This window comes from Tupaia chinensis, unplaced genomic scaffold, assembly GCF_000334495.1.
Source record: "Tupaia chinensis unplaced genomic scaffold, TupChi_1.0 Scaffold000001_1, whole genome shotgun sequence".
NCBI lineage: Eukaryota > Metazoa > Chordata > Mammalia > Scandentia > Tupaiidae > Tupaia > Tupaia belangeri.
In genome coordinates this window covers 4,744,987-4,761,931 of record NW_006159427.1, presented here as the reverse complement: position 1 = coordinate 4,761,931, position 16,945 = coordinate 4,744,987, and the positions used below count along the sequence as shown (strand labels likewise).

Sequence of the window (16,945 nt, the reverse complement as noted above, 5' to 3'; positions counted from 1 at the left end):
GGCTACAGTTCCCGCGGCTGCTGCTTTTGGCAAGTGTGACCTGCCACTCCCTGGCCTCCTGCCTTTTGCAATCTGTCCTTGAAGGAAGTGCCAGCCTTCTGCATCTTTCCAGTAACAGCTCAAACAGTGATCGGGGCTATTGTGAAATCGAAGCTAAAGTAGCCCGATCGCTGGACTTTTGGACTCTCTCCTCTGAAAACCTTATAGGTATACTCTCGCTCAGGTCTGGATATGTGAGTCCCCCGCTTGGGACGTGGGTGTATTGAGTGAGCAGCGGGAAGTTATTTGGTATTTGGTCATGTTGAACCTACTTGTACCCAGCCCTAAGAGATACTGGAGGATGCATGGATCAGTACCCCATATGGGTTGGTTAGAAAGACCTTCTTTGGCTGCATAGCCAGATCTCCTTTTCTCTCCTGCTGAGACAACAAATTTTGATAACGGAAATCCGTGGTGTACTTAAGCATTCGACAGATGCACACACAGCTAATGAGAGTGTGTAAGCAGTAGGCATAGAGACATAAAAGAAACTCCCTGTGCTCAAAAAATTCACTCTTATGTGGAAATAAACCAACAAATGGGTAAATGCAATTTTCTGATACACGGTTCTGATTGTTTTCCTGAACCATGCTTCTTGTGTTCAAGAGTGCAAATGGCTCTAGAGTCAAGCACTTTGTTATTTATTTAGTTTTTAGTTTTTTGCCACAAGGCATGTGAATTCACCAGAGAAAGAGAGAGGGAAAGTGAGAAATCACCCTCCGGGGACGATGACCACACTGCAGTCCCTTCTGTATTCTCCGTATTTTGAGCGCACACGCACACACACCCCTGTGTGATTTTTCAAGCTGCTGGTTCTGGCACTTGAACTGTGCTCGACCATGTGGGAATCCAGTGCCTTAACCACCATGCCACCTGCTGGCCTTACATAATTTATTTTTAAAAGATGGTGTTTTATCGAATAAAAGCATAATAGGATATATGAAAAAGGAAGATGATTTTATGGCCTTTTTTTTTTTTTTTTAGTCTTGGGCAGTACGTAAAGACCCATAAAGTGCTTTACAAATAAAGGTTGTTAAGGTGCACCTGGGACTTACCGAGATACAGGTTAGGTCTGCATGTTAAGAAATACCCAAAGCATGGAATTTGCGAAAGTAGAATACAGCAAGAACAGAAACTGTGCCAGTCCTATGAAACAGGCATTATTGTTCACCGTTTTTGCAGATAGGGAAGCAGAGATAGAGAGGATAACTATCTTTCTCATGCCCACACAGTTGGCAGGTATACCACCATGCAATTCTGTCAGGCCATTTCATTTAGAGATCGCCTGACCAAATTAAAACAAACATGCAGTAGTATGGTAAGTCTAAATCAGGGAAGCAAATGAAGTTCATCAAGGATACCAGTACTCTTTTTTTTTTTGGAGAGGTTTTTGCTATAGGGTGCGTGTGCTTGCCAGACAGACAGAGACAGAAAGCAAGAAATCCCCCTCCGGGGGAGATGGTCACGCTGCAATCCCTTCTCCTTCATTCTCCTCTCGGGATCTTGGGCACGTACGCACACGCTCCCGGCGTGAGTTCTAAGCCACCGGGTCCGGGACGCAAACTGTGGTCAACTACGTGAGAGTCCAGCGACATAGCCATTACACCAACTGCTGGTTCCCAGGATACCAGTACTCTTGAATAGCTAAATTCTTGAAAACAGCAATCTATATATAGGCTACGTGGAATTCAGTAGTTCCTTTTACCCAGCTAGGCCAAGCATGAGGCTAGGAAGTTAAATGTGTCACCTGAGCTGTTCAGGTACCTGGTAAAGCACACAATTCTGTGCATAAGTCTAAAAACAACTATGGACTTTTTTTTTTTTTTTTAACTGCACTTATACAGATGAGACAACCAGTACTGATGGGTTCACATGGACCAAGCATGTCTTTTTTTTTTTTTTAAATACTGGAGGGTGTGACTACATGAGAGAGAGAGACAGAGAGAAAGAGAGAATACCCCATCTGGGCATGGTCATACCACAATCCTTTTTCTTCCATCTCTATCCTGTCAGGATTTGGGGCACCCATACATATGTACCCAGTAAATTTTTTAACCTACCAGGCTGGGATTCCGACCTCCATCATCCCTTAACCGCTGTGCTAAAGGGCTGCCCTAGAAAGCATTTTTGAAGTTGTCATTTTTTCAGAGATTTTTGCTATAGGGAATGTGTGCTCGTCTGAGAGACAGAGACAAAGACAGAAAGTGAGGAATCATCCCCCAAGGAGGATGGCCATGCCACAATCCCTTCTCCATTCTCCCCTCAGGATTTTGGGCATGAATGCATACATGCCCGTTGTGAATTTTAAGCCAGTGGGTCCAGGACTCGAACCAGGTCGATGATGTGGTAGTCTAACAATGTAACCATTACATCATTTGTTGGTTCCATCAGAATTATCATATTAATGCTGGATTATTGGCTACACTTTAGGACATTTTATTGCCACATCGATCGTACTTTTCAAAACATTACCTACCTAGAAGCAGGTTTTTACAGCCAAGGAGAGGTTGCAAATAAAATAGTATGCATATATTACCATGTCTTGGTTCACAGTATTGTATGAAACATTCAGATGTTATTAAATGATCAATGCATTAAGGTAACTTGGGTAAAAATATTGAGAGAAAGGTTTCAAACAGTTGCACTGAAGGTTTAACAAGCTTTTTGGATTCCACATTCTTCTACAAAACTGAATTCTACAGCATTTAATTTTGCAATTACTGATTTCCCCTTGGTGTTAAGATAAAGGGTTAAAATGCTTTGGAACTATCTCAGGGGTTTTTAGTCTGTGACTGACTTGTTGGTTAAAGTATCACAGGAGATGGGCCAGCATGTGGTACAGTTGTTGGGGTGCTGGACTCCCACATGTCCAGCCATGGTTCGAGTCCCAGACCGGCAGCTTGAAACTCACACTGGGCATGCTCAAAATCCAGAGAGGAGAGTGGAGGCGAAAGGATTGGGGGATATGGCCATCTGTCCTGGGGATTAATTTCTCGCTTTTTGTCTTTCTGTCCAGTGAGCACACACACCCTATGAGCAAAAGTCTGAAAAAAAAAAAAAAAGTTTCACAGGAGTGAAGTGCTAATCCCTGAAGCAGTTCCTCTTAGTCAAGTGATCACTTGTACTGACTGGTCAGTTAGATTGACAAAACGTATGTCAATTAATATAAAATCTAACTTCTAATGGAACAATAATATATTGTCCACCCTACTAATTATGGAGAGAACATCAATTATATAATTTAGTCTATTTCTACACAGAAATTCTCCTAGGAGAGAAGGAAATTAACCATTAGTCTTTTATTCAGATTGTTAGGTTTTCTAACAATATGATAGGTGCTAAAAGCATCCTTTTTTTTGTTTTATATTGGCTGCTGTTTTGTTCTCCCACGATGGTACCTTATTCAGCATGCACTTAGGGAAAACATAAAGGTCTAAATCTGATATGCACTGACCGATTTCTGTTACTCATTTGAGGAAGACAGGAGATTAGTTTTGTTATAACCAACATTTAGTCCACCTACGCTTGGATGGATTAAATTGGAGTTACTCTAAACCATTGAGCAAATTGTTTTTAATGCCACCTTTTTCTAATGGTTTAAAATATCATTATCATTATATAGGACATTCTTCTATGACTTATGACTTTGAATGGCCTCTTTGCTTTTTATTGAGTTCCATTTATCTTTGCACCAATTTTTGGTATAACATTATTTTTAATTATTATATGGTTGTAATTTTTAATAGGATAAACAATCTTCTCATTTGTCTTATTTTAAAAACTTAATCTGTTTTTCCAGATTTGTTCTTTAAAATTGTCTGTTTCTTTAAAAAAAAAATCCTACTAGGATTTAAATGGATTTTTGTTATGTTTTTTTTTTTTTTTTGGAGAGATTTTCACTGTAGGGTGCGTGCGCTCGCCAGACAGACAGAGAGAGACATAGAGACAGAAAGCGAGAAATCACCCCCCAGGGGGGATGGTCACGCCGCAATCCCTTCTCCTCCATTCTCCTCTTGGGATCTTGGGCACGCACGCACACGTGCCCGGCGTGAGTTTTAAGCCACTGGGTCCGGGACACGAACTGCGGTCGACTACGTGGGAGTCCAGCGACATAGCCATTACGCTAACTGCTGGTTCCCGATTTTCGTTATGTTTTATTAAATTACTTGGTAACAAATTTTGACAGTATAATCTTATTAACTAACCAAACCATGTGGGTGGGAATCAGTCACTTGCAGTCTGACCCATGCTATTTATCTAGGAGAAAGACTTTACAAAGGCTTTATTTTAGGAGATGTCATCCACCCAGCAAGGAGCTGACTCACTCAAAGGACTGTCTCCTCAAGTGTATTTAGGAGATGGCCTTTTATAGAGGAATAATTCCTGCTCAAATTTTCAGCCAAGTCTGTGTATACAAATGAAGCTTTGAACTTATGCTGTCCTGATTGGTGAATTTGAGCAGTATTCCCATTGGTCCATTATTGAAACTGGTATGTCCTGATTGGTCACTGTGTGGCAGCCAGCCACACTCCTTGCCTTGCTGGTCAGCTTTAGGTCCCATGGCCTTTCCAGCACAGGCCCCCTCCAAGCAAACCCACACAACAGCTGTCCACACCAGATCTCTCCCATCCAAGCTAGTTCTGGCCAGTTATAATCTCTACCCTACGATAGGTTTTTGTGTCTTTTAGTCTTGAAGTTTTTTGTTTGTTTTGTGTTTTTAAAATACACCTACACTCTTCTCTGTGTGTGTGTTTTAATGTTTTTGATGAGGAAAACAGATTAATGAGTTTTAGAATTGTGTGTAAAATTACAGTAAATATATTTTGAGTACCTAATAATGTTGGAAGCACTCTTTTCCTCTGACTTTTAAAATTCAGTACATGTGGTTTAGTAAATGAATTTATGAAGCTTAGTTTGTCCCTGTAGAGACAACTTTTAAGTTTCTATCCTTGTAAGCAGGCATGTATCCAAGTTTTGAAGTTTCTTCTAAAACCCAGAGCAGTATTGTACATTTAGTAAACCATGGGTTGCGAGGTCTTTGAGTTACTTTCGTATGTGTCTGTTTTCTTCAGTTAATTGTGAGTGTCAGTGTTCTGTTTTCTTCAGTTAATTGTCAGGGTAGAAGACGTGATTAAGAGCCATATATCTATATATATATTTCAAAAAAAATTTTAGAGGTTTTTGCTACAGGGCGCATGCACTTGCCAGAGAGACAGAGAGCGAGAAATCACCCCCCAGGGGGGATGGCCATGCTGCAATCCCTTCTCCTCCATTCTCCTCTCGAGATCTTGGGCACGCATGCACACGCGCCCGGCGTGAGTTTAAGCCTCCAGGACTGGGACTTGAACCACAGTCGACTACATGGGAGTTCAGCAACATAGCCAATACGCTAACAGCTGGTCCCAAGAGTTCAATCTATTTTGACTAGGACTATAATTATTAGTTTTAAAAAAGATTTATTTATTTAATTCCATTTCTTATTATAAAAAAAAAAAATTTTAAAGAGTTTTTTGCTGTAGGGCGTGTGCACTTGCCAGAAAGACAGAGAGAGACAGAGAGACAGAAAGTGAGAAATCACCCCCCAGGGGGGATGGCCACACTGCAATCCCTTCTCCTCCATTCTCCTTTAGGGATCTTGAGCATGCACGTACACATGCATGGCATGAGTTTAAGCCACTGGGTCCGGGACTTGAACTGCAGTTGACTACATGGGAGTCCAGCAACATAGCCATTACACCAACTGCTGGTCCCTTATTTTTTAATTTGGGAGAGACAGAAAGAGAAAGGGAAAATAAGAAAGCAAGCTGCCTGGTCTGGAACTTGAATCTCGGTGTGCCATGAGGGAATCCAGTACCTTTAACCACCATGCCACTGCTGGTCCTAGGACTATAATTTTAATACTGTAATGCAGCCCACCTCTATTTTATTCATTAATATTATTTATAAGTATTGCACATCATGTTTGTCTGCCACAAATGAAAATCTTTGTAGAAAGGATATGTATATTGTTATTTTTAACTTTTCTCATCCTCTTAAACAGTTTTATATACTATACTGGATAAATATTGGGTAGTGTTGAAAATGATACAGTTGCCTTTGAGTAGCAAAATGTAAAGAACATAGTGGTTTAAATTGGTTTTCCTGAAGAATCAGAGTCTTTCTAAAGAATGTTATTGCTATATATGCAACATTAAGATGGATTTTTTTTTATTATTAGCTGTGCTGCCAGTTGATCCTGTTAAAGAAAATTATGTTCGTAAAGTGAAAAACTGTATTTTTTCAATTGCCTTCCCTACTCCTTTCAAATCAAGAGTACGTCTTGTAGCAGTTTCAAAGGTTAGGCTTTATTTCTTTATACCACAAATATTTAAGTCAATAAAACATTTGTCTAAAAAGATGTAATTTTGGGGGAGTTAATATTGTTAGTCTTATTAATAAATGACTATCTTTGTGTTTCAAAATAAGATGGAGACTGTTATCCTTTGAAATGACTTTTTTGTATTTATTCCTGAAGCATAGTACTCAGTTTCATTTTAAAGATATAAGGAAAATACACTTTTGTGAATAAAGGGGAAAATGAGTTAAATTCTTATGTTAGTTAACTTTTTTTTTTCTTTTTGGAGAGGTTTTTTCGCTATAGGGCGTGTACGCTCGCCAGACAGACAGAGAGAGACATAGAGACAGAAAGTGAGAAATCACCCCCCAGGGGGGATAGTCACACCGCAATCCCTTCTCCATTCTCCTCTCATGATCTTGGGCACGCATGCACACGTGCCCGGCGTGAGTTTTAAGCCACCGGGTCTGGGACTTGAACCGCACTTGCCCATGTGGGAGTCCAGCAACATAGCCATTATGCTAACTGCTCGTTCCCATCTTAGTTAACTTTTAGAAGTGGTCTGTTGTGATATAAATGAATTCCAGATAAAACTAGGACATTTAGAGTTTTCTAATTTTCTAATTCCTTAAAAGAATACAAGGGGACTTTAAAAAGTTTGTGGAAAATGGAATTAAAGTATGAGTGTATTTTTGTACAAAAACATTAGCTTAGTTTTTTTCCCGTAATACACATTTTTCATGCAGTTTCTAATAACCCCTGTACGGTCAAGGAAATCCATGAAAACTTTAGGACTATCTAATAGAGCTAATTTTTCTCAAATAGCATAAATAATCATAAAAAGTATGATCTGCTTCTAATGAAAAGCTGTTAATAAGAGGTTTATTTTAATTTTTTCTATGTGTTTTTTTTTTTTCCTCAAAAATTATTTAAAAATCACTTAAATTTGTAAGATTTCTTTTTCCTTTCTCAGGAAGTTCTAGAAGATATTTTGGATCTTGACTTAACTGTGTCGGAAACAGATGGTTTTATCCAGCTTGTAAGTGGCGAAAAGATAGTGTCTGGATCTGTTCCGTTGACTCACCGATACGGGGGCCACCAGGTGAGTAGAGACAGCAGCAGTTCTTTTATGCAAATATAAACATTCGGTGGAAATGCTGTCCTATTTAAATGATTTCGCATTAATTTCTCTAACATTAGTTAATGGAGACATCAATGAGATGTTTCTGGAAGAACGTGTCATGTTAAGATACTTATAGATGAACTGACATGATTTCTTGCTAGAGCCTAAATTTTAAAAGTGAAATTGAAAGGGCCAGACCCATAGTCTGGTGGCTGGGGGAGCTGGCCACATGGCCACCCATGGTTCGAATCCTGGCCCTGGCAGCTTGAAAAACACATGGAGAACTTGCATGTGCTCCTCAAGGTCCTGACAGGATGGAGGATGGATGAGAAGGCATTATGGCATTACCAAACCCCATTGGAGGGTACTTACTCTCTGTCTCTGTCTCTGTCTGGCAAGTGCATACATCCTCTGGCAATTGGGTGGGGGAAGAGAAGGGAGAAAACTAGAACAGCACAAATAGAAAATTTTTGTGAATTATTAGTAGAGAACTCACAGTTTTGACAAGAGATTAGGTAAAATTAAATATCACAATGTGTCTATATAGAAGCCCTAGAAGGTCAAAAGATTATAATTTTGTCAGGATAACTGTTGTGGAACTGCTAGAGAGGCAGTAAATCAAGATTTATGGAGGGGAGAGGGAGCATATAATGCCATAGGGATCACGAAGCAATGAAGACATTCTAGAAATAGAGCGAGACGTTGAAACAAATTCAGGGTATAGTATCTGACTCATTAAAAAAGGAAGAAAAGAAATGGACACATAGAACCAATTCTTGGAATTTGTGAACTTTTTCTGTAAGCTGCATAAAGTTAAATTTTTTTTTTTTTATTTTTTAAAGAGATTTTTGCTATAGAGTGCGCAAGCTTGCTGGAGACACAGACAGAAAGTGATTAAGCATCCCCCAGGGGGATGGCCACACCACAATCCCTTCTCTTCCTTTCTTCTCTCAGGGTCTTGGGCATGCATGTACACGTGCCTGGCATGAAGTTTAAGCTGCCAGGTCTGAGACTTGAACCTCAGTTGACTATGTGAGAGTCCAGTAACATAATCATTATGCTACCTGCTGGTTGCACATAAAGTTAATTTAATACTGTGATTGTTTTGGAGCTGTTTTCAGCAATGTTTGTTTCCTAGGAATAATTTTTAGGACAAGTAGTAATATTTAAATATATAGTCATAATTAAATTAGATTTGATTTGGTATGAGGATTAAATTAGGAAATTGTGAAAAGTGCTTTTATGTTAGCTATTGTAATATTATAACATCAAGTTCTGGTTTGTTGGATCAGTTAATTCCTTTCTTCGAAGTCCTATAGGCTAAGAAGCAAAGTAATAAACACCATTAGCAATGAAAAGGTGGGGGCCTTCAGGTGGTGTGGTGGTTTAGGTGCTGGACTCTCACATGGCCAACTGCAATTCGAGTCCTGGACCTGACAGCTTGAAAACCACCCCGGGCGCATGTACGTGCGTGCCCAAAATCCCAGGAGCAGAATGGAGGAGAAAGGACTGTGGCATGACCATCCCCCCTTGGGGATGATTTCTCACTTTTCCTCTCACTGTTTCTGTCTCTCTCTCTGAGTGCATTCCATATGGCAAAAACCTTAAAAATATAAAATAAATGAAAAGGACTTGAAGGATCATCCATGACCAGCTCGAAGCTCAGTTTCTTGATCTGTAATGTGAAAGAGTTGGCCAAGATCAGTCCAGGAGCCTTAAGAAAGAAATCTGCTTAGTTGCATTTAACACGTGATTTTACAACATATTTGACTTCATAGTTTTATTGTTATTTCGTCTTTAAGGAATAACCATGAATCTCCTACTAAATCATGTTTCTTTTCTTTTTCCACATTTTTTTTTATTGCCAGAAGACTTATGCGCTCACTAGAGAGAAAGAGAGAGAGAGAGAGAGAGAGAAAGAGACAAGACAGAGAGAAAGCATCCTCCCAATGAGGTGTGGTTATAACACAATCTTTTTCATCCATTTGTTCTTCCCCTTTTTTTGTGCACGTGTGCACGCGCGCATGCACACACACACACCTGCTTGTTTTCTAAGCCTCTTGATTTGGAGTGAACCTTGGTCAGCCAAGTGGGATCTGGCTTCCTTAACTACTGAGCTACTAGGCTGGCTCTGAACCATATTTGTTAGTTTAGAAACTTTGGATCCTTATGGTCTTTTCTAGTACCCAAATGCAGGGATTCCATGGTTTAAAACTCCAACTCCCATGTGGGTTAAATTTATTTGAAAGTATTTTATTGCCAGTACGCAAATGTAGTGTTAAAGTTTAAAAACAAACCTTAAGCTCTGAGGAGTCTCATTGAGTCATTCTTTTTTTTTTTTTTTTTTGGTTAGTATAGCAACTTAGATTAAAGTTTTTTTCACATTCATCTTTTGCTTCTCCCTGATCTAAGTTATGCTATACATATTTATTTATAAGGATGGCTTTGCTGTTCTGAACTTACAGCGCAATAAATGATGTCGCTTGTAAAGATGGAGAATTAGCTTCCCAATTTCCCTGATTTTACTTTCGGCTTTGGATTGTCCCCTTTCTACTTCCCTCTCATAGTATGGGACATACTTAGTGTACTTTAACTTATTAAAATAAAAAAAGACTATTTAATTTAGTGGAGTTGAATTGAGCAAATCTAAACATGATTTGAGACAGAGTTTCCTGGACCAACTTCCAAGCAACTCTGGGTAGTCTCATGGTTAGCTCGGTATTTTAAATTCCAGAAGGGGAAAGTGATGTACAAAAGCTAGAGTAAAGGAATAAGCTAGAAAAGCAATTTGCATTGGTTACATTTTGAAGTTTGTATTAACACAGCTTAAATAGCGGGATGCCTGTGATTGACTGAAGCCTCACTACTGTGGTTGTCTGTAACCCAGCAACCAACCAAAAAGCAGCCTTATCTAAATGAGGTTGCAATTTGTTTACAGAAACCAAGCAAGAGTATGGAGGCTTTTTCAATATTTAGCACACCTTTAGACCTGTCTAGAGAATGCTGAGAGCACCTCCCAGAATCATGCTCTTACAGATGTTCTGTTGCTAAAAGTAATTTGTGGTGGTTTGTTCCTGGTTATTATGGTTTGAAATGCTCCCCCCCCAAAGTTCATGTGCTGGAAACATAACCCCCAAATTCATATGTTGATGGAATTTGCAGGTGGGGCTTCTGGGAGATAATTTGGATTAGATAAACTCATCAGGGTGAGGCTCTCCTGATGGGACTAGCGGGTTTAGAGGAGGGGAGACCTGAGCGGACCTGCACTGGCTCCCCTTCCATTGTGACACCCTCTGCTGTGTTACAGAACAGCACCAAGGCCCTCACTGGATGCAGTCCCTCCATCTTGGAATTCCCAGCCTCCAGAACCTTGAGATAAATCACTCTCTTTTCTTTATAAAGCACTAGGGTCTGGGGTATTCTGCTATACCAACAGAAAACAGACTAAGGCAGTAGTTAAGATACAAAATGAAAAATACCAGATAGATTTTTCTCAATTTCTTGTTTTTCTTCCCTAACTTTCAGCATCATTGAAGCATTCAACAACTGTTTATAGAACTCCTTTTATATGCCAGGAGTACAATGATAATGACCTGTCCCTTTCCTTAAATTGCCTGTGTTGTAAGGGAGGTGCTAGGTGAATACACAAATCCCAGTCACACTAAAGTTGAGATAGAAGTGTGGGCATTATGGGAACTCACAGGACCACCCTTCTAGTCCTGGAACATCAGAGATGACTTTCTGCTGGAGTGACATCTATGTTGAGAATGTAGCAATGTCTAAGTTAGCAAATGATTGTTGGCAATAGCAGTAATAATAATAATGACCACCTTCGGGGTGCTCGTGAATGTCAGACACAGTACAAGTCGCTTAGCATACATTAGTGTTCATTCATAGCCACCTGGCAAACATTATCCCATTTCACAGGAAGGAAAGTCAGTCTGAGGAGATTAACTGAAACACATTTCCACCATTGGTCAGTGACATACCAGGGAACTGAGCAACTGCCAATTATTTTTTAAAAAATGTACTTATTTATCTTTTTACTTGTTGTGATTTTCAAGTCACAGGGTCCAGAACTCGGCCATGTGGGAATCCAGTGCCTTAACCACCACGCCACCTACTGGCACTGCAAATAAATTTCAACATAAAGGTTTGGAAACAATTATACAGGTTCTAAAGTTTTTTAGATACAAGTATGCTCATATTGCTTACATACAATATAGGCCAATTTTCTATTATTAGATATTAACAAATTATTCCTAGTTAGTATTTGTCTTAGTTTAGTTCAACGTGTTATAACAACTTACCTGAGAGTAAGTGATTTTTAAACAGTAGGACTTCACCTGATTACAGTTTTGGAGACAGAGTAGGAGTGGTGGCTGGACTTCTCATACTGCCTGGGGCCCTCATGATCTAATGGCTTCTTAAAATCTCTATCTCCCAATATTATTACATTGGCAATTAGAGTTCAGCATGAATTTTGGAGGGGACATTCAAACCATAGCAGTATATATATTTTTAATTGTCAAGAGTTGCACGCACTTCCCAGAGAGACAGACAGAAAGCATCCCCCTACAGAATACGGTCACACCACAATCGTTTCTCCTCCATTTCTTTATCCCATCAAGATTTGGGGCATGCTGGAACCAGAAGATGACGTAATGGTTACATTGCTAGGCTCCCAAGTAGTTGACCATGGTTTGAGTCCCAGATCCAGTGACTTAAAACTTACGCCAGGCGCTTGCGCGTGTGTGTCCAAGATCCTGAGAGAAGAATGGATTGTGGATGGCCATCCCCTTGCAGGGCAATTTCTCGTTTTCTGTCTCTCTGTCTCTCTTTCTGGTGAGCACATGTGCCCTATAGCAAAAATCTCTCTTAAAAAAAACAGAAAGAAAAGTGTCTGTGGCATGCCTGCACACATCCTCAGCATGTTTCTTAAGTCACTGGGCAGATATTCGTACCACAGCTGGCCATGTGAGATCTGGCTTGCAATGCACAGAGCTTCACCCCTGCACTATGGGACACCCCTGCAATATTCTTTAATTCCATAGATCAGTTTGAGGTATTGTACACCTAATGAATTTAAGTGTAAAGTGGTGAAAAAAATGAATGTTCTAAAATCACATTTTATTAAGTAAATTTATGTTTTATAGACTGAATTTTATTTTCCCGTACATTCCAGTGGTTGATAGTAATTATCCTGAACATGCAATACCTCATTCTCGATTTTAACAAGATGACCTTGGCTATAAAAATTATTGTTAACAGCCATAAGGACTAAGAAACATTAATCATTGTCCTTTTTTTCCTTTAGTTTGGGATATGGGCAGATCAGTTGGGGGATGGAAGAGCCCACCTTATTGGAATTCATGTGAATAGGTACCACATATTTTCTCATATGATAGCTATTCTGCTAAATAGTAACATACACATGGATTTTCTGATAATGTGTGTGCGCATGTGTTTGTCTTTTTTAGGAAAGGTGAAAAGTGGGAACTCCAGTTAAAAGGCTCAGGAAAGACCCCATACTCCCGGTATAGTTTGGTACTTATTTTGGTCATGTAAATAAAAATCGATGGGGTCTTAATGGCAAATGAAAAAATGTTACACTTTATTTCCTGTAGAAATGGTGATGGTAGAGCTGTACTTCGATCCTCAGTGAGAGAATTTTTGTGCAGTGAAGCCATGCACTACCTTGGGATTCCAACCAGCAGGGCTGCGAGGTAATAGCTCCTTCCTTGAAGCTAACTCCCAGGACTACGACATGGTATCTCCGGAAATGTGTCGGTAATCTGAGCAGATACGTTCTAATAACATGATTTCTTGTAGTTGCTTACTGTTTCAAGTATTTATAGATAGTCTGATGCAGTTAAAATGTAACTTTAATTATTGGATTCTCTTGTTTCAGTCTGGTCGTAAGTGATGATGAAGTATGGCGAGATCAGTTCTACAATGGAAATGTTGCAAAAGAACGAGGTAATGACAGATTTTAGAATACTTACATATAGTTAGACCAAGTTTTTAAAGATATTGGACATCTTTTCAGTCATCTTAAAAACACACACACAGGGAACCAGCAGTTAGCGTAATGGTTATGTCGCTGGACTCTCACATAGTCAACCGCGGTTCGCGTCCCGGACCCGGTGACTTAAAACTCATGCCGGGCGCGTGTGCGTGCGTGCCCAAGATCCCTTAGAGGAGAATGGAGGAGAAGGGATTGTGGCGTGACCATCCCCCCTGGGGGGTGATTTCTCGCTTTCTGTCTCTATGTCTCTGTCTGTCTGGCGAGCGCACGCGCCCTGTAGCAAAAACCTCTCCAAAAAAACCAAACCAAAACCAACCAAAACAAAACAAAACAACAACAACAAACACACACACACACACACACACACACACACACACCGGTTAGGGGGGGCTGGTCCCATAGCCTAGTGGTTAAGGGAGCCAGATCTCACATGGCTGACTATGGTTCTAATCACTGCCCTGGCAGCTTGATAAAGTACCCTGTGCTTGTGTGTATCCATGCCCCAAATCCTGACAGTATGCAGGGATGGAGGAGAAGGGATTGCAGTATACTGTGCCCCCATTGGGAAGTGCTTTCCCCCGCTCCCCATCTCAATGCAAACATCCTGTGGCAAAATAAATAAGTAAAAAAAATAACAACAACAAAACAACAACCCAGAACTATATTATAATATCCTTACATCACCAATCTATCCATTTCAAACAGCACACATCTGATTTTTATTTACATGACCAAAAATGTACCAAACTATGCCAGGATTATGGGAGTGAACTGAAAGTGTTACGAACAGCTGGCAAAATGTTACAAAGCAGGTGCTAGGAAGTCCATTCTTCCCCCCAGGAGAGCCCTCAGACTGCTCCTCAGAGCCCAAATGCTATTACTATTAGGTTTACTTCTAATGAACTGTGTTAGCTTTTCCTTAGTTCCTAGTTGTTTAGAAATAAAAAATTAGGAAGGGGAAAAAATTAAAAAGTGTGCTGTAGAGGCACTCTTAGGGTGGCAAAAAGAGAGGGAGACTTCACTCTGAATTTTGGGGGAGGGAAGGAGACCTGAACATCAACAGTAAATATATTTTAACAGCTTAAAAAGTGGAGCTAGTGAGGGGCCAGCAGGTGGATTGGTGGTTAAGGGTGATGGACTCCCATAAGACTGACTGCAGTTCAAGTCCTGGACCTGGTGGCTTGCTTTCTCACTTTCTCTCTGTCTGTCTGTCCCTCTCTGGTCAAATTTAAAATAAATAGATAATAATTCTTTTTTTTTTTTTTTGGAGAGGTTTTTGCTATAGGGCACGTGCGCTCGCCCGACAGACAGACAGAGAGATAGAAAGCGAGAAATCACCCCCCAGAGGGGATGGCCATGCCGCAATCCCTTCTCCTCCATTCTCCTCTTGGGATCTTGGGCACGTACGCACACGCACCCGGTGTGAGTTTAAGCCACTGGGTCCGGGACTCGAACCGCAGTCAACTACGTGGGAGTCCAGCGACATAGCCATTACGCTAACTGCTGGTCCCGATAATAATTCTTAAAAAAAAAAAAAAAAGTGGAGCTTATGAGAACCATTGACAGTCCTATGTGGGACAGCATTCTCAGTTCTTTTCACAGTGGGTCACTTAGAATACATTTGATGTCTTTATATTTAGTGTATGATACATGCTTTAGTCTGTTGGGACTGCCGTAACAAAATACCTTAGACTGGGTCATTTATAAACAACAGAAGTTTGTTGCTCACAGTTCTGGAATTGGAGTCAGAGTGTTTAGAACCATGTACGTTTAGAAACATATTCCTTTTTCCTGTCCATCATTAATGTGATTGCACCATGGTGGCTCCTGGGCAAATATTAGGGTAAAGGCACAATGGGAGCATCTGTATATAAGAGAGGACTTAGATATGGAAATTCTGTGAGTGATCTTATGGAGAAATCCTTGAGACCATTTGCAACCATTAAGATTGGAGCTTATGGGACCAGCAGTTAGCATAATGGCTATGTCGCTGGACTCTCATGTAGGCGACTGTAGTTCGAATCCCGGACCTGGTAGCTTAAAAATCACGCCGGGCGCATGTGCGCCCAAGATCCCAAGAGGAGAATGGAGGAGAAGGGATTGCGGCATGTCTATCGTCCCCAGGGGGTGATTTCTCACTTTCTATCTCTGTCTTTCTTTTGAGTTCACGCACCCTATAGCAAAAAAACAAACAAACAAACAAACAAACAAAAAAACTCCAAAAAAAATAAAAAGATTGGAGCTCAGAATAAAGATGAACATAACATAATCACAGTCAATAAAGGGAAGTACTGCAGCCAGCACCACTTAACCAGGTGGTTAAGATACTGTATTCCCACTTGGTCGACCATGGTTTGAGTCCTGGACCCGGCTTGCTTTCTTACTTTCTCTCTGACTGTCTCTTTCTGGTGAGCTCATATGTCCCATAGGCGATTTTTAAAAAATGGGGCCAGCAGGTGGCTTGGTGGCTAAGGGTGCCAGACTCTTAACATGACTGACTGCAGTTCAAATCCTGGACCTGGCGACTTGCTTTCTCACTTTCCTTTCTTGTCTCTCAGTCTCTCTCTGGTCAAATGAAGAAATAATAATAAATAAAGTTAAATAGAATAGTTATTTTTTAAAAAGAAAAATTTAAAAATAATAAATAAAATCAAATAAATAATTCTTTTTTTTTTTTTTAAAAAGATAAGTACTGTTACACCAGTCATATTTCTTTTTTTAAGGTTTTTGCCATAGTGTATGTTTACTTGCCGGAGAGAGACAGAAAAAGACAATGAAAGGGAAAGTGAAAAATCACCTCTGGGGGATGACCATGCTTCAGTCCTGTCTCCTCCATTCTCCCAGGATTTGGGCATGCACACAAATGCACCTGGCATGATTTTCAAGTTGCCAGATCTAGGACCTTGTGAGAGTCTAGTGCCTTTATGACTACACCACCTTCTAGTTCCTACACCAGTCATATTAACAGTCTGTGGTTGGAATCTCATATCCAGTAACCATAACAAGAAGACCCAAATAGTTGTTATGTCCGTGTGCAACATGGTCATTTTCCAGATGAAAGTAAAGGGGATGGAGAGATGCTTTAAAGATAAATAACTCTCAGGGCCCACATGTGACATGGTGGTTAAGGTATTGGACTCCCACCTGGTGTACTGTGGTTTGAATTCTAGACTCGGTGGTTTGAAACTCAGGCTAGGCTCATGTACATGCATGCCCAGAATCCCAAGAGGAGGATGGCAGAGAAGGGATTGTGGCATGGCCATCCCCCGGGGGATGATTTCTCAATTTCTCTCCATCTGCCTGGCAAGTGCACGTGCTCTATGGCGAAAAAAATCTCTCCAAAAATAAAAGAAATAATTCTCGGTTCCTTTAAGCATGAGTACTTAGAATTAAAGCAAAAGAGGCCGCGGGGCGCGGCGGA

General features: G+C 40.4%; 1 protein-coding gene across 1 annotated transcript in view; it reads left to right on the top strand.

The window, feature by feature from the left end:
• LOC102502842 (UPF0061 protein ETA_18310) overlaps positions 1-16,945 on the top strand; it is a gene marked incomplete at its 5' end in the record, with an annotated part of 45,759 nt that continues 28,814 nt past the window's right edge. The window contains 7 exon segments of the mRNA XM_014586285.2: positions 1-207; positions 6,257-6,375; positions 7,347-7,475; positions 12,814-12,878; positions 12,977-13,033; positions 13,124-13,222; positions 13,408-13,475. Of these exon segments, the coding sequence (XP_014441771.1) occupies positions 1-207; positions 6,257-6,375; positions 7,347-7,475; positions 12,814-12,878; positions 12,977-13,033; positions 13,124-13,222; positions 13,408-13,475 (744 nt within the window).